Genomic DNA, 18,709 nt, shown 5'->3' on the forward strand with positions numbered 1-18,709 from the left:
GTGAATGTGCACTAAATTCTACTTGAGAACTGATAGCACGTTTAAGGTTTTCTGAGTAATAGGGGTGACCTACTGGGAAAAGTGGGAGTGTGGTTTCCTTACTGTAAAGCTATCATAGTGAAGATGGATTATGATGGTTCCTGCAGACCAAAATGTACTGGGAAAAAGGTCATTGCATGCATTTCAATTAAATGTTAGGCCAGCTTTGGCTAATGTGATGTTCAGCATGGATCCCTTTAAGAAAAAGATTGAAATGGCCAACTGAAACAAACGTGTTTGAAAATGTGACAGAAGTTGCATGGAACAACAGGTTGCAAAAACACAAGTAGCTTGGAAAATAAAAGTAATCTAGAAGTGTATGAAAAAACCTGACAATACATTTGGTGTTGTGTAGGGAATACCCATTCAATTTGGTGGAATATCATTGCAGGCGCATAGCCTGAAGCTCACACATTGATCTATGTTGAATTGTTGAAAGGGAACTGGGACAGAGGGAGGCAAGGACCCTGGCAGTTTACAGCACACACTGACAGAGCTTAATTCGGTGTTCATTTGAGGATGTGTTCCTTCTTTTTTGCTTTCATTAGTTGAGACAGCAGTAAATCTAGAGTAAACAGAAGAGAACAGCATAACTCAGCATCTAGTCATGCCTATAGAATGCACTGCAGGAAGAGGCCTCCAAGTCAAATACTTAGTTTAGTGATTTTTATGATAGCCAGTAACAGATGTAGCACTATACAAACGAAGGTAATAAGGCAATCAAACCTATGCCTTAAGGCATTCACCTTCAGGGCCAGGAAGGAGCTGTTTCTCTCTGGCTAGTGGTTTTGTTTGAAGGCTCTTTTGACACCTTTTGAATCCTTTTCATGTATTCCTGTTAAAACTGTTGGCTGCTGCTGTCATAAAATAATTTTAAAACCTCAGCAGGACATTTTTATTATTAACATGAAAGTAAGACAGGTGTTCAGGTATTGTGACAGAGATTAGAAAAACGAACCTTGTTAAATGGAGAGGTCACTCCTGCTGATGCATAGCTTTGTAGAGCTGACTATTTTTTTTAATATCCACTGCATACTGACTCCTTTGGAAATGAGGTAATTTCATGGCAGCTCCTATTAACACTGACAACTGTGAAATTAGCTGCTGCTACAACTCAGTTTTGACAACATAGAAGGGTGGGGTAGCTACACAAAGCCAAGGGGCAATGCGGTTCAGCATGACCTATGCTTTGAAACAGTAGATAAGTCTGTGGTTTGTGCATCCACCAGAAAGTGGAATTTTTCGGCATGGAAGCTGAAGCTAAATGCTATTTCCCTGTGGAGACAGAGGAACACAATATTGTTATGCTTTTTGACTTGAGAGGTTGTCTGGGATCAAGGCCTTGCAAGGAATTTGCACTGAAAAGATATGCTCTTGACTTTGGAAGAGTGTATCAACATCTCTGCTTTTGGGAAGGAAATATAAATGTTTCCCAAGCAAGTGCAAGGCTCAGCCCTGAGCCTTTTCCTGATGGAATCTGTCCCCTCTGAGTGCCTCTCTTGCAACACCAGACTGTAGGTGCTTCTTGTTTCCACTGTGCGTTTTTATTTTTATTTTTTACTGTGTAATAACCAATTCCCTGTATTTACACTTGTGACCCACTGAACCCTTCTGTACATATGGTGTAATTTTTTGAGCAGCTCTGTATGCAACATTGGATAATGGCTCCTATTTGGGCACCCAAGACTCCATCAGAAAGTAACAATTTTGAATGAAAAGTGTTTGTCACAGCATCAGCTTTAAAATAGTTTCATCCCAATGCTATTGGAATATTACCCTAATCCAGTTTTAGTGTTCTGACACACGAGTAGCTTGGTAAGTTTCTAGCAAGTTTGCTAATACGTAATAGATGTGCATGCCCGATTTTAGCAAATTCAAGATGAGCTGACTTTGTTTCTTTCACTTAACTCTAAAAAAAATGATTGCAAAATAAACCAGACTATCTTGCCACTGGCTGTGTATCTGCATGTGGACAGCTGTCATAATTCCATGCCTGAGTTGTTCTAACCTTTTGATGAGATGGGAGGCACTCAGAAAGCCAACTGGCTCCTTGTGAACAGCATTACAAATGATAAGCTGAAAGGATCACCTGAATATGTGCAGCTTCAGTGATGCTGTTTTTTTTTTTTTTTATTTTTTTTTATTTTTTTAAAAAAGCACTTAAATGGATACAGAAGCATTTTAATAACCTCATAATCTCACCCAGGAGAGTGGCTACATTTCCTTTACAAATGCTTCACGTGGAAATGAGCTCAAACAAAACCAGAAAAAAATGCCTTCTCCTTCGGGAATGAGACAGTTTTCTCTTTTTAAGAGGAGAGATCTTACTTCAGTGCAGGTACGCACTGGAAGAAGACATACTGCAGTATTGATCAATCTCAATTGAAATGCCTAGATGGAATATGTCAACATAATAGCCAGACAGCAAAGTTTTAACACAGTATTCCAGTTTTTAAACCCTTTTTATCCTCTTGCAGATTCTGGTGGAGTTTTTTAAAAGAGCTGAGGACATTCAGAACCTTAGGTCTGTCCTGAAGTTAACAATGCATTGAAATAAGCATTTTAATTTTACTAAGTACTGGATTAGAACATACAAGATTCTCCTTGGAGTCCGTTCAAATGATTAGTGGTTAACTTTTCAAAGCAGTAGTGAAAGAAAGCTGCACGAACAGTACTGATAATCATTGGTGTCAGAGGTTAACTTTTATATAATCAGTTTTTAAAAATGTACTTCGACATAGAGATGATTTAGGAAAGTTTATGGAAAAGGATACTACAAGTATACTTAAAATGTTTGAATCAAGAAGGATTTTCAGTCTCTCAGCTTAATCTTCTTAAATGTCTGTATTACTTTGTCCAAAATATACCTGGCTTCCAAGTGAGCTGATTCTTCACTTCAAGCAACTGTTAAATAGTCACAAACTTGCTGTGCTCTGTCTTGGGCTGAAGCTTCTACAGACTTTAGGAGATTGGAGTCTCCTGGAAAAGTCTGAGTCTTCACAATACACTTCCCATAATTATTTTCTTTTGTTTCTAGAGAAATCTAGTCTGAACTTACTGTGTTCTTGTGTAGGAATAATGTCACTGCTGTTGAAATAAGGCAAGACACCTTTCAGTGCTGTAGCTTTCCATGGTAAGGGCAATTTGATTTATAACCTTTCTGAGATTGATATGTGAATTTATTGGAGTTGTACTTCTAAATTATTAACTACATAGGTAACTTCAAAAGTAACGCCTCCTATTTACTTCCATAGAAACTAGGACAAATACAAACAGCACAACAACACTGTTTGATAGGGGAAAATCTCAGCTATGAAACACTGTTTTTCAAAACAGCCACCACCAGTAGCTGTGCATTTTGGCCAGCAATGAACAGTAGCCTGCATAACATGAAGCAGAACAAGAAGCTGTTCTGCTGGAAGTGACCTGCTGTTTCACAGCTGCTATAGCAGTGTTGTTGCTAAAAAGCATCACCCACTACCTCATATCCACTGTTTGGTCTTTATTAATATTCAGCAAGCATTGATGAATGTCAGTGGATGCCATTTTTCTGCATGTAGGCATTCAGTCCCACCCCTTTGCTTCACATGCACTCCCATGCCAGACGCCATTTTGTCAGACTGCCCTACTGCTGCCATCTGTCACATGGCAACAACATGTAATTGAATATTGGTGGGGTGGTTCAACATCTTTTGCCATACCACCAATATCTACCTCTCGTGTCATAGGCCAGCATAATAAAATAGGATCCAAAATTCAAATGATCTGGGGAAAAAAGGTAACTAAGAAAAAAATAATGTAACTGCGAAGTTACTTTATTTTGTGCTTGTGCAAAAGCTTATGCCTTGGATGCAAGATTCAAGTCCTCTGGTTACTTTAAAGTACTTTATGTATGATCGTATTAGTTAATGCACAGAGACATTAATGCACTACTATCTGCCAGTACTTCTTTAGTTAAACCTTTGGCTGCAGTTTATAGAAAAACTGACATTTGTAATTCTTTGCAGTGGAGAATTCAAGCTTCAAACAAATTCAAGACAGTTGCTAGATCTCTGAGGGTCAAACTCACACGGCCTTCTGTGAGTAGATGATAAGAGATGTCAGGCTTTCACTGATCCTGTTCCCCCAAATGTGAGCTCTTGTGGTGATTGTGTGTGTTGCTGTTGTTTGTTATGCCACATTTTTATGAAGCGATCAGTAGGGAAATCTCTGTGCCTGTCAGATGTATTCTTTTCACACTGGAAATGAAGTAGTCATATCCAGTGTGGTCATTCCTCCACATTTTAAAAGAATTTGATCATATGTCTTTTAAATAAGAACTGATGATCTGATTCCCACACCTATCTGTGGGAAAAGTAATGGTGTTTTTTATTGCTTACTCCCTTGCTAGCTGTAGAAAGAGTTTGCTTTCTGGGTCAATAATGCCATTTAAGTTAAGCCTGCATGCTGACACTGGTATCTTCTGGAGCTGCTCTGGTCAACTGACAGTGAAAGGTCAATGGCTTACAGATTGCTGTTTGTGATAGAGAAACATCTATAGTAAGATCTGAAAACCTTATAATGTTTTGCCATTGCTGGCATGATAGTAACTGATCAGAGAAATGGAAGTGTGTTTTCATAACAAATGTATTGGTCCTGCACACCATGAACTCGAAAGACTTCTGCCTCACTTCATTTGACTGTTGCGTTATGTGTACGGGCTCAGGGCAGCCTTAGCTTTCTCATAAATCGCAATGTTATCTCCTTGATGAGAAGGCAAGCAGATTTTACTGTGCATGTGCACAGTGTTATTGGGAATATGCTAGCTAGGAAGCCTTGTGTTGCTGTACTGTCCACAGAAGTTTGACCTGTGGAGCTTGATGAATGAGAGGGATATTGGGATATAGCTGATAGTACTTTACTGCCCTACTTATAAGGGCTTATATGTTAAACTTATAAGTTTGCAGCTTGCAAGTGTCTGTCCATGAGTAGTCTGCTTCTCTGCTGTGTAGAGAGTGAGAGGACCCTCCCCTTGAGGCAGCAGTCCTTCCAATGGCTTTCTTTGGGTGCAACAGGAAAGGCTGATAGAATACTGAGGAAGGTGAGTTATGATAGCTGTTGTTTTTTTTCTAACGCGGTGGAGGCTTTACCTTTCAGAAAACTTGCTGACGATAAAGTAGTAGCCAATAAATAAAATGTGAAGGATGCATCACGCATATTGTGTTGTAGGAGTAGTGTAGACTGGAATCTGCAACTTTCATACAAGGATGCATTCACTGTAGGTGAATACTTAAAACCACATAATTTACCCCCTGTAATATTTTTACATTTTTGTTTTCCCTTTTACCCAATAAATGTATCAGTAACAAATGAGAGAGCAAGAAGCAAGCCTGGCCAATATATTTTCTTATTCAGTATAGAGATTCCTTTTAACGTAGGTAGAATACTAACTATTCTTTCCATAGTATGGTTAGTTTAGGTGAGTGTTGGCAATTTGGGAACACTGAGTTTGTTGCTAAGCCAAATCATCATTGCTAAGCCAAATCAAACGTGTTAAATAGCTATATTTTTTATAGAAGGACATAAGATGTGGCTGCCACGGTCAAAGGTCATCTTTCTTCTGGGCAGCAGAAAGCTGGAGAGTGCAGTTAAGCTCTAGGTGCTATCATGGTTACTAAGTAGTAATGTTTAAGTAAAAATTGTTTATGCTAAATACAGTCTGACTCTTCTTTAGAAGCGAAGCCTAGAATAGAATCATAGAATTGCTCAGGCTGGAAAAGACCTTAAAGGTCATTGAGTCCAACCACGACCTAACCATAGTACTGTAACTAACAACCCCAGCTAAATGGTGTCCCTAAGCGCCACATCTAAACAGCTTTTAAACACATCCAGGGATGGTGACTCAAACACCTCCCTGTGGAGCCTATTCCAGTGCTTAACAATGCTTTCTGTAAAGAAGTTTATCCTGATATACAACCTAAACTTCCCCTGGTGCAACTTGAGGCCATTTCCCCTTGCCCTGTCACCAGTGAGGAGAGACTAGCCCCATTCTGGAAGAGAGCAATAAGGTCTCCCCTCAGCCTTCCTTTTTCCCAGACTGAACAGCCCCAGTTCCTTCAGGCTCTCCTCACAGGGCACATTCTCCAATCCCAATCTCAATACAAAGTATTGATGTATTCAAAAATATTTCAGATCTTCTGTGGAATTATCAATAAAGCAGGAGGAAGGCATGCCTGAGAAACTTCTCAGTTTTGGTTTTCACAGTGCCTTTGATAAACAGCATTTGGTGTGTCTATATCACATACTGCAAATAAGATCCTGAATGTAGCAGATATTGTCCATGTCTTTTTTCATCCTTTTCCTCATTCTTTTGACAGGAAAAGACTATCAAGAATTGCTATCTTGCTCTTGTTCACTCAATCCCTGTATTAGCGGTCTGTGATCTCCTGCTGTAGCAGCTTCGTATTCTATGTGAGAAAAAGGTCATAATAAAATGCCAAGTTACTATGAGTCTGCATCAGTACCCTTAGCTACAGGAATTTGTTGCTGTTCAAAAATGTTTTTTCTATAGGTGGATTTTGTCCTGAATGTTATCTGTTGTATTGAGAGGTTTGTGGTAGATATGGAGCGTGTCCCTCATACTCCATGGTATGCTAAAGCCAACTGACTTTTTGAATCGCTGTTGCTTTTAAGTTGTTTTGATTAAATGGTGCCATTGTTCCTTTTTGCCCTGTGACAGATGTGTAAAAATTAATTTGTGAGTTGTGTATGCAGTAAAAGTTTCCTCTCTCTATTCCCCACTCCCAAAGCCCCACTTCAGTTTCAGTGAACTCTCTATCAGATATACCTCAAAGTGTCTGAATCTCTGTTTAACAGTGATATGGAAAGGTGCCTGACATGGAAGTCAGCTGTTTTCACATAACTGGTCCCAGTAACATGCTAGAGTTATGATAACGAAATCTATAAAAAGTCAGATTATCCGCTTTTCTCTTTGTGGTACTTAGCACAGTTGATCCTAGCTGTTACCTTGTTCCTTGAATACTATGATAAAGAACAAAAAAGTGCAGCCAAAAATTATCATGCAGAACTTACTGCATGCTTGTATGCAAACTTACGTGATTGGTAAAAGGAGTGATGTCATTATTTCAAGAAGGGCTCAGATCAAGGAGCCATATTTTAGGAAGAGTATGCATTGTTAGCTGATGTATTCTCTTGTTGAGAAATGCATTTCTGCATTTACTTGATTTTTCTTGAAGAAGTGAATGAGGTACTTTGAGATGTCTTTTTTAATGCCTGCTTCATCACTCCCACAGACCATCATCTAAAGAATTTTGGCCAAGCAAGAATAACAACTGCATCTTGTTATGACTCAAAATTCTTTTGAGCCAAATGGACTTGGCTAGGAAGTAAAAGCTGAACAGAAGAAGAGCCAGAACACCTGGTTGAGGACAATGGAAGACTTGTAGTTAAGCTGCTAAATTTGTGTTCTAAGCAGACATACAAGAATTTATGATGGTTTTGGAGTGTTAAAGCTTCTGGGGAGGTATTTTTTTTATAGCTTCCCTCTCATCTTATAAGGGGGAATCTTTCACAAGAACCTGTTTCTTGACATTTAGACATCCAGACATTTGCTTTCTAAAATAAATCTGGCAGTTATTTCTTCAAGATTTATCATGTGAAAAATTCAGTGCTGCTCTGAATCAAGAGTGGGCTGCCAAAGAAGTCATTCATGAGCTTGCATTTTTATGAAAGCTTTCTATTGTCAGTTTCTTTTTGCTAGTGGGCTTCTCTTCTGAGAACAGGATCTTCTACACAGCCTCCAATGTCACTGTGAAACATCCTCAGAAGTTTATCTTGAATTTGGCTTCAGATGTGGATACGTTTCATATATTTCTGTATATTTAGTTCATTCAGCAGTCACTGAAGTGTACTAGATTTCAGGAATGTTCATGGGCATACTTCACATCCTCCAAAACAAAGAATGTTTCACTTCTTCCATAAATGTTGACTTCAATTTCTCTGGCACTACCAGTTGGAGTCTTCAGTAAGGAGCTTTAGAAACATTAATGAGATTGACTGTAAAATGCCCTTATGTAAATATAATTAACCTCATACTGCAGATGGCAAGTTTTATTCACAGAATCTCTCTTTTATTGCCATAGGAAGAGAATCTAGCCTGTCTAACCCCAGTCATTTAACTCTATTTCCTATGAAATAGAGAATTTAAATTGTGACTTATCTCCAGCTCATGCTGTATACTGCCAGAAAGCAGAGAAAGAAGAGGTTAATGGTTGCCTCACTTTTATGAGACAGGCGAAAAAATGGGGCTTGGGAGGGACATCTGTCTTGTTCCATGTGCACTTAAAAAGGTTTTTATTGAGGCATGAAAGGTTGTGTTGTTCCAGGCTTTGTCCTTTTGTTGCTTATCTATTCACTGATGTGCTGCCAATAATTCAATAAAAGAATTTCTTAAAATATATTCTATTAATTTATCTTAAATCTCATGTATATGGTATGCGGGTAATCAAAAGGCAAGAGCTGAGGGATCTGTTTTTCTTTTCCCCCTTAAATCCAGAAACAGTATCTAGTGAAAGAGGCACTGACACTGAAGGGGCAGATTTGGGAAGCATCATTGCCAGGCATATGTTATTTACTCTCTACCACGTGCCCCTCCTCCCCATCCTCAGAAATCAAGCAAATAACTCCCCAAAATTGTTTGTTATCTAAAAATCGTGTTTTGATAGTTATGTCTTTTGAACTAGGATAAAGAATTTTTCTAAGATTAAATATATATATATATATTATTTTATTATTATCACATCTGTATATGCAAGAACTTCAGCAAAGAGTGTTGGAGTAGGAAGAGATTTTTTGATACTATGGCTGGAGGACAAAGCAAGTGGGAAGGAAAGATACTTCAAAAGCTCTCTTCAGTTTAGTATAACAGTTTAAATTATTTCCACACTCCCTGGTCGACGAAGCAAAAGAAAAAAATGTAGAATTAGATGGTAGTCTCTGGATACTTGGGTATGAATTATCTGAACTTATTTCTGTCCACTGTCTTGTGTATATCTATTGAACTCTTGTAAAATGTGAGGTTTTTACAGATACTGTGTGCATGTGTCTAGGTTTCAGGTGAAGTGCTTACTCTGTCTATCAACCCAGTTATTCTGCAGTATAAGCAGTGCAGTAATGAGCACTGGACACCAAAAAGGCTCCCAGCCTGGCTAAGGTTTGGCATCATACTTTGTGCTTCATCTCCACTGGCTGAGTGTCCAAAGGAACAATTCTGTAATTAGATGTCATAGTTTGTTCTCCTGCTCTTGTCTTGATATAAGTAGCAGATAGCAGCTTACGGAGCTTATTCAAGCAAAACTGGTTGTTCCATTTGAGGCTGGATGTTGCCATATCACTAGGTACTTTTGGGTGTTTTGACTTGTATGGCATGGAGTGGTGTTGCACACTTCCTAGATGCAAATCAGTAACATTTTTGAAAATTAGGAAAATATTTCAACTTTCATTGCTTCTGGAGGCTTGAAAACCCAACTTTGACAGACAAAGGAAACTGGAAACCATTTCTAGTTTAGGAGATCCTGGACTGTGGCTTAAGCAAATTCTTTTGTCTTAATTTATCTATGCCTTGTTTTAAGCAAACTAAAATATGGTCCTATTTTGGTATCTTTCAGTGTATACGTTTGGGAGTTTGATTCTGAGAAAACTTGCACTGAGAAGTAGGTTTATTCTTAGAAAGTGTCACTGTGGGTGAGAAAACCACATCGTGGTGCCAGACCCCGGGACCTAAGGAGTATTCAAGGCCAATTTGCCCCATTATGAATGTTCATCCACTGCAGCTCTGGGAGAGCTCTCTATTCATAGCTGTTTGCACTGGAATGCTGTTTTTCATAGTTGCTGCATCATGGTCAACATCAACAATGGCTTTCTGCACCAGAGTGAGTTGTGTGAATGAAAAAGAGGGATAGCTGCCAGGAATTGGTGCTTTTCCAATAGGCTCTTGTGGTCAGTACCATACAGATGTTTCACAGTTTGCAGTTTGAGCAGTTTTACTATGGTTGTATTTAGACTATTCTATGACGTGATAAAAAATAGTAGTACTACTGTCAAATCATAGAAACATCCCCACACATGTCCAGAAATATATGTTATTCCTAAAATGAGTATTATTCATATATTTTCTTTCTTTGTCCTTCAGGTTGTATGGTACTCCACAAAGACAGACTCTGTAAAGATATTTGATTATTTCCGGTTTCTTATTCAGTTCCTTTGCATTTTTTTTTAATATAAGAAAGTATGGCCTTAGTACAGTCTTTAAGTTACTCATCCCCATTTATTAAAAGGCATGAATGTATGTTTCCCTGGTTGATATCTATTCCTGTTTGAGTGCATAGGTGAGAACGAATGGTCTACATACATATTTTTCTAAAACAATCTCATGTCTCCTAGGTAAGAGAGCATTTGATTTTGGACTGTGTTAATAAACCAAGCATCTGGTCAGCTTTTGAAGAAACTTTAGTATAACACTTTACAGGAAATGTACACACTTAGTGGCTCTTTATTTCTCGTGTTTGCTCTGTGGTGTTCTTGGTAATAGCCTTTGTGGATATGAGTTTGGATCACCTAAAATTCTCCAAAGCTATTTAGTTATAACTTTTTTTTTACCATGGAATGGTATATATGTTTTGTCCTTTCCCGTTATGCAGTTGGCTGAAGTGGCTCTTTCAAGCTTTGCCATCTTGCGCTTTCAGGGAATCTGCTGACAGAGATAGAAATATGCTGCAGTGGCTTGTGGAAATTTATATTTGGCAATAGATGGGGAAGTTATGATTGCAGTTGAGACTGTCGTTGAGATAAGACACCTCGTTAGCTTAATTGCTATCAGGTTCCTGTGGAGTGAGTGTCACTTCCTGTTAGCACTCAGCACTGTCTGTATTGAACAATCACCACAGAATGATAGAAGGGTTTGGATTGGAAGGGACCTTTAAACATTGTCTAATTCCAATGCCTCTGCCATGGTCCATCACTGATTTCAGTTATATAAAGTGGATGGTTAATTCTGTCTATATGTTCTGCTCTGAAAGAAGAGCCTTTTAAATCTGTCAACTTAGTAGTGGCTATTTTAGCAGATGATGAAAATGGTTTCAAGGTAATTAGGGGCGATGGGGCAAAATTTTGTGTGGGTTAATTCCCTGCAAATACAAATAACTGAGTTAACAAAAATGATGCAAACTTTGGCAATTCATTGTTTAGCGAATTCAAGTGTTTTGGATGCCTCAGGTGGCCTTAAATAAGTTAGTATAGCATTGAAGACTCTGGTTAGCTGTATATTGGAAATAAGGGGAGGTACTGGCAGGTAGACTAAATTCCTGAGTTTTGACAGTAGTATGGGATGATTTTAAGTCCACTATCTTATTGGTAGCTTCTGAGAGCACTGCTTAGTAATAAAGTGAACCTGTAAATCAGAAAGGGGCAGTGTGCAAGAAACATGATTAGGACACTTTTAGAAATTTAACTTATTTCTCATAAAATACAGTGGCTAGTGTAGTACTCCTGTCCATGAGGTATCACAGTTAATTGACCTCAAATATGTAAAATATGGATGAACTCTTAGACTATTTTCTAGCTGTAGCAGAATGGGCAACAGCTAAACTAAAGCAAACTTAGCTGGAAAATGAGTTAACTACAGGATGATTTCAAATAATTTTATTGATGCGGCTCACAGAGATATCTTCCTGTTGTTGTGGTGACATCACCTCCTTATTGTGGTGATAAAGATAGGCACAAAAAATGAAATAGAATGCTAAAGACTGGTTCTAGCAAACGTTTTGCAGGAGGAAGGAAGGCTATGCCTTGGTATATTGCTAGCATTATCTGTTTTTCCCAGGCAGAGAAAGGCTGTGATGAGTTTTTATAACAGAGATAAAATGCTGACTGGCCATCGGAAGAATGAAATTGTGGGGTGTTTAAAGCCTTTTAAGAAAGCCAATGAAAATGAATGGTAATGATAAATAGTCTAGGATCCTAAGGGACTCCTTCCTATGCTGTGTTGGCTTTCCTGAAGAAAGGTCAACAAAAATAGTTATGCGCTAGCACTGTGTTATCATACAAAGGCAAATAAATGTGTGTTTTCTTTTTCCTGAAGTAAAATATATCTTACACATATCAAAGCTCTTTTGGTTACCTTAATGTGAAACCTAAAATGGATGATGGTTTACTCTTTCCATGTGGATGGAAATCCATTGACATTATTGACATTTGTAATGATGGGATTAATTTATCCCATTAATTTTAATGCAAACAAGGTTAGGTCTGAGACAGTAATGTAGATGAGCATGACAGATGCAGTAAACTTGTTCTTAGAGCTGCAAACATGTAGTGAATGAGATTCCTCTCTCACTCCATCTGCAACCCAGAGGTACTTCTGGGTGAGGAGGGGTCAGCTAGTGAGATTTAGCTGATTACACTCACTGCTTTTTTTTCTATCTTCAGATATCTCAGCTTATGACAGAGACTAGTCGAGAGGGCCTGTCTGAAGCAGCATTGAACCGGTACAATGCAGATAAACCCTCCTTGTACAGCTTCCCTGCTTCCCAGAGCACATATGTTGCTGCTGATGTATCCACAGGCACCTCGGTGGCAGCATCTTTTTTTGCCAGGTAAGAAAGACCTCTCAGATTTTACTTCTCTGGAAATATAATTTATTTCAAAGGGAATTCTGTAGTGAAGACGTGGGGTTGACTAACGACAGCACATGTGTTAAGAAATGTATCCATAGATACAACCCTATCACAAACTTGCTGAATTACCACGAAAATGTTTAATGCACCTGTGTGCTTTTGTCTCTAAGACAGGGATTATACTTCTACCTTTTTCTTTAAAATAACACTTAAACTCTCGTTTTGGGTTAAAATGTGGTTGCATTTGCGTAACAGTGCCAGATTTAGTGTGATTTTTTGAGATGATTCTGCGAAAGAGATGAGTGCGTCAGAGTAAGTTTTTGAGACAGGCAATAAATTGTACTGCTGGTTGGAGGGGGATAGTTCTCTTTGGCAGGCAAACTTCTGACTTCTGTAGTGAATTTTACTTCCATCTAGGCAAATAATCAAGACTTATGCCTACAGATGGATCATTTGTTGTTTTTTATTTCAGTTTCTGACATGCTTTGAATTGACCTAACAGTCTAAACTCAGCCTCAGACTGCACTTTCTGTTGAGTATTGAGCCAGTGTTTCCAATTGAGGAATATTATGATTATCTTTATTAATTTGTTGGTAAAATGATCTGCTAAATGGGCATAACAAGTGAAATATTCACTTTCAACAATGGAAATATTTTTTCTGTGCAGAAATATGCTTTCTAAAGAGCAGTCTTTTCAGCCCACTTGAATCCTGATGTAACTGAGGAGGTTGAAATAATCTTTGACTTCTAATACTCTTCAATAATTAGAAGATTGACTTGAGAATGGTTACGGAAATAATGAAATAACAAGAGAATAAGTTATTTTCAAATGACTCATCTGAATTTCAAAACATTGAGTGAATTTATGGGTAACTGCCCCATATTCAAGTTAGCTTCTTCCCCCTCAACCAAGCTAATTATTAGTAATTCCACACAATTCTATTTCATTCAAGGCAAATGGAAAAATTACAAAGTTGATGAATTTTGAAGATTGTAAGTCTGGAATGAAGGTATTCCTCTCCTATTTTCTCCTCACATGAGGACTGTATATGTTCAACCAGTGTGGCATGATAAATGTATCATGTAAGAGGGTGAATAGAAGAATTTTTAGAAAAGCCAGTGAATGTTTTTTGGGATATCTTCAATGTTTTCCCTTAGAGATTTGATGCTGCATTAGCAAATGTGAATGAGGACAGCGATCATGATTTACTATCCTTTTCTATTCAATTTCATGCATTTTAAATTAAAATTGTTGAATGCAATGTCTAGCTCACATGGTAATGTCTAACCAAAGCACACTTTGGGATTATTGCGTATATTAACATGAACTGATTCATGAAGATTGCTTAACTCATTTGCTGTTCATTGTTGAATTGTTTTACGCTGGTAGAATTCATTTTCTCTAAATATGCGCAGCTGAAATGCTGGAAACTGACTAAATTTACTCAAAATCCAAGGTGAGAATCCCAGCATTTTAAGCAGCACTCTAGCTGATGGTGTGTTCACCATCCTTGGTTCAGAAGAGAGATGCCATGCTTAGGCTTTTTATTTTTAAACTGTACTTAGCAAGATTGAAGGGACTGGTTTAGTTTGGATTATTACATTTGATTAGTATAATTTATATGTCTGTTTAGCTCTGGACTTCATATTATTTCATCTGCTGATAGTTCAAGTAGAAAATCTAAAGAAAATCTTTACTGCATAACATTTTAACAAGGAAATCTACAACTTGCTTTTAAATGTGGATCCTCCTGTTTTCTTTTGTATCTCTTGTGTCTTGTGCTTTGGTGAAGTTTTGGTAGAAAGGATAAGAATCTGCATGTTATGTGTGTTATGAAATAGCAGTGATTAGGAAACTCATTAAAATGATGCTGTGTTATAACAAAAAAAGTCATTCATTCCAGATATGAATCCTTTGAATCAGATATGAATTTTTTGGATGTGCCCCTTGGAGTAGTCACTTCCAGCTATGCCTGTTTGTACATAGTTGCATGTGATGTTATGGTCAATAAGGAAGATTTTTGTACACACAGAAGTTTGCTAATTTGTAATTGAGATTGGAAGTGAAATAATGGAAAATATTCTTTTGGAATTTGGATCGTATCACACAGCATTTCACTCCATTCCTTAACAGCAACGCAGGCTTCAAATGAGCCTCAGGTATAAGTCATCCATCATCATGGAAAAAAACCCAATTAACTAAAATGTTATAGCATGAAGGAAATGCCAAGGCATTCATGAGAACCTTTGGTTGTAATTACTTGAGAAACATTTGGAGTGGAATAGACTAAGAACTAGGAACTTACCATTTTTCTGTTCTTGGGTACTGCTCATCCAACAGTGCTACTCACTGACTAGTCTACAGCTGGCAATGAGCTATGGAAAAATTTCTGGCCTCACGAGACTTCTCATTTATCTCAATATTTAATTGCCATGTTTCATGACTGATACCAAACAGACTGTCCAACCATTGAAAAGGATGGCAACTTCTGTGAATTGTCATTTGTTGGGATACTGCTGCAAAATAACCTATAGATAGATTTCCCATGGAACAGTATCTGGTATGTTTTAAAGAAACAGTGAGAACTGTCCTGTGCTGGCAGGTTTATGAATATTAGATGTTTAGGATTGGTACATGAGTTAGCTTCTGCTTCTATTTTGAATCTTTGTCTTAAGAAGCACTGCATCTTTGGACTATTGCAGCTTAAAGTATATGAGCCTTGCATCTTCCGAGCATGGTGTAGGAGTGTCACTATCTGCTAAAGAAGAAGTGTATTCCATTGCTAATTTTACCACTGGTCTGAGGGAAGGGCCTTATATTGCTGGTCTCTGTGGGGATCTAGCAGGACAAGGAGTTTTGTACTAAACCTTGTTTTGCTCTTATCTCTGCTAGTTTCTACATGGGGAAAACTTCTGGGACATGGACTTCAGCTTTGACCTAGCTGTTCCATAAATAAACTTCTCTTTCTGGATTAAACTTTTCTGTTGATCTAACCTGTGGAGTCTCAATAGTCTGTCAAAGCATGATAACACAAAGGAGGACCTAGAAGTCACGTACATGATGCTACTCTTGTAGATGCACCGAGGCATGTATGTGTTTTCCAAATCCAGTATAGAACTATCTGGAATTTTGAGTAATGTCTTATTTTTAGAAGAAATAAGAATAGAAACCTTTAGCTTTATATATAGCTGATATGTAGCTGCTCAGCATGAGATAATTTGAGATAATTTCTAGTTACAATGACCCTCCATTCCTGGAAAAACTCTGGTGACCCTTTTCACACTCAGTCCCTGTGACTGTTAGTTTGGCAGTTGGGGGAGGTGAAGCAGTGCTGTACTAGAAAGGGATATTGTGAATGTTGTGTTCAAAATGCTGCTAACTGCTCCATGAATTTCCTTTCCACTCATGCAAGTGCTTTTTTAATTAATTAATTTCTTATGTTCTTTGATGACGTAGAGCTCCAGACACCTCAGAACACTGAAACTCATGCATAGTGGATTTCGCACACGTGCGATAAGTTATCAGCTTGTCATATAGCTTTTGACTTTTACTGTATTTTTCTTATAGATGCAATATTACAGGGCTTCTGTTGAAGTCTGCTCAATCTTTCTTCCTATAGGGAAAAAAAAATCTCTGACGCCTGAAGGCTCAGAATTGAAGAATATCAGAGCTTACTCTTTTCATTAAAGGTTAGGAACTGGTTTAAACAAATTATACCATTTTGAAGTCCAGGCTTGAATTTTTCAGTCTAGTGGAAGTTCACGTAAATGGCAGTATGGGCTTGTATACATGCAGCAAAAGTATGTAAGAAGCAGAGGCAGTGGCTATGCTGCTTTTCTGTGTCTTTTTCATAGCAAGTTTTGATGAGATTTTGAGTATTTTAAAACGGTGTGTCTGCAGATATAAAGAGTGATGGACACAGCTGCTTTTTCAAGCTATGCAGTAGTTCACTGGTTTAGGCACTGCTTGATAAGTTTTAGAGGTCAAATAGTGCTGCCCTCAGTGTCCCTAACAGAAATGATTTTCTGAGACTTATATGAAAACTTATTTTGATTTCTTTCTGTTTAGACTCTTTCATTAACTGAATAAACAGGATAAAATGATTAAATTATGATCAAGCTCTCAGATATTTTTGCAGACTATGTATTTGTCATAGTTTTATTAAATCTGATCAGAATTTCTATTCTTTTCTCTAATCCTTATAACGTACTTGATAATAAATGAGTAAAGAGAAGGTTAAGATTAAAGATCCATGAACTGTCTGCAGGAATTCTGACAAAAAGTTTTAAAATATCAGTAAATAATTTTTACAAATATTTCTGCCTTTGAAGACTGTATTGGGGCTGAATAGTTGGGAATCTTTCTGTGTCAGTGATCTCAGTCAACCTTAAAGACCAAGAAAAAAATATCTTAAATAGGCACTTAAGTTAGAGCGTACCATTTTGGGGGCTGGTTTTTCATACTTGGTTGGCATTTAACAGTAATATAGTTAGACTTATGTTTGTAAGCACTACTTTTCTGTGTTCCCCATTGGTGTAAGAGCCCTAACACACACTGTTTCTTCCTGATATTGGTGTTATTTCATGTGTATTAAGTAACTGCCAGTCAGAAAAGAATCTTGACTTCTCCAAAGTCAAACAAAGCCAGTAGTTAGGACATAAGGAATACACTGCCTCTTTTTCTCTGATTTGATGTAAACAAAAACATTCCAGCAGAAAAGACCGTGCTGCCTGCATGAGTAGCCTGGTAGTTGCATCAGTGGTTTCATGTTGAAAAAAAGAGTTAATTGTCACATCTGGACGAGGGAAAGCAGAGATATTTGAATGATCTCCAATTTTGCATGTTACTGAAACAAAAAAATTAAGAATCTATATTCAGTTTAGACTTGGGCTGGAAATCTGCTTGTGATATGTTTAACTTGGCATTTGCTGTAAACAGAAATGGTTTGAAAATTCATGCCAGTTAGATGCACTTTTTTTTGGTTAATAGATGTTATTCAGAACTTAAAATTCAACTAATGGACCTTGGTTTTTAAACAGGTTTTTGGGAACAGCCCATAGAACCATGAAAAGAAATAAGCTAAAATTACTCTTAGATTATCAGAGCCCTGTACTTGTAGGATTGTGTTCTCTGATTGGCCTCAAAGGATGTAACTGATAAAAGGACGTAATTCCTCTTTGTATTCTAGTATCAAAAGAAGCCACTTCAGATTTACAGAGAGGTTTACTGTGACTTAACAAGCACAATTTTCTAGACTGTGTTTTATTAATAAATATTTAGAACTTGTACATAATCTAAAAAATAACTATACAGGAAAATGTATTCACCATTGAACAGAGAAATTGGAATTGCAGTCCATGAAAGGTGTATTGCTTCGATGTTATGCCTGTACTGAAATATGTTGCACCTGCTTCTGTGGACTGCATGAGATGAGTGTTTCACATCTGTACTTGCTCCACATCTGGTATGTGTTGTACCGATGGTGATGGCAATGAAGTCATCAGTGAATAATGTTATTAACTGAATAATGTTATTGAAGTGGCCATCAAAATTTGGAGTTTCTTGTGTAAGTTGACTTTCACAGCTTTTAGTAATCTTGATAATGTTCTAAATAAAGCTTCCAATCCTCTTCTTTCTCTTTTGAGACATTATATTACTTCTCTATGATGTGATAACCGTTTCATTTAATGAATAGCTGGTTGTGCAAAGCAAAGAGCAAGTACCATCAAACTTTTTGAGGTATTGTTTTAAAATAATCTTAAGTGTACTTCATTATATTCATCAATTATGATGTACATTGCCTGAAAAACGATATATTAACATCTTTCTGATCCCTGTAAGAATATGTGGTGCTTAGTAACATCTCTTTTTCCCTGTAACTGTGTGAATGCATTGCATCATTTTTATGTACATAAGATTGTGGATGCATGTTCAGTATTCATTTACATATTAACTTCTTTATGATCAATTCTGTTCATTTTAAAATTGAAAAAAAACA

General features: G+C 37.4%; 1 protein-coding gene across 1 annotated transcript in view; it reads left to right on the forward strand.

Moving 5' to 3' along the window:
* KIF26B (kinesin family member 26B) overlaps positions 1–18,709 on the forward strand; it is a 267,259-nt gene that overhangs the window by 95,622 nt on the left and 152,928 nt on the right. Inside the window, exon 4 of the mRNA XM_072331269.1 lies at positions 12,523–12,689. Within this exon, the coding sequence (XP_072187370.1) occupies positions 12,523–12,689 (167 nt within the window). The remainder of the gene's footprint in view (positions 1–12,522; positions 12,690–18,709) is intronic.

This window comes from Excalfactoria chinensis, chromosome 3, assembly GCF_039878825.1.
Source record: "Excalfactoria chinensis isolate bCotChi1 chromosome 3, bCotChi1.hap2, whole genome shotgun sequence".
Lineage (NCBI taxonomy): Eukaryota > Metazoa > Chordata > Aves > Galliformes > Phasianidae > Excalfactoria > Excalfactoria chinensis.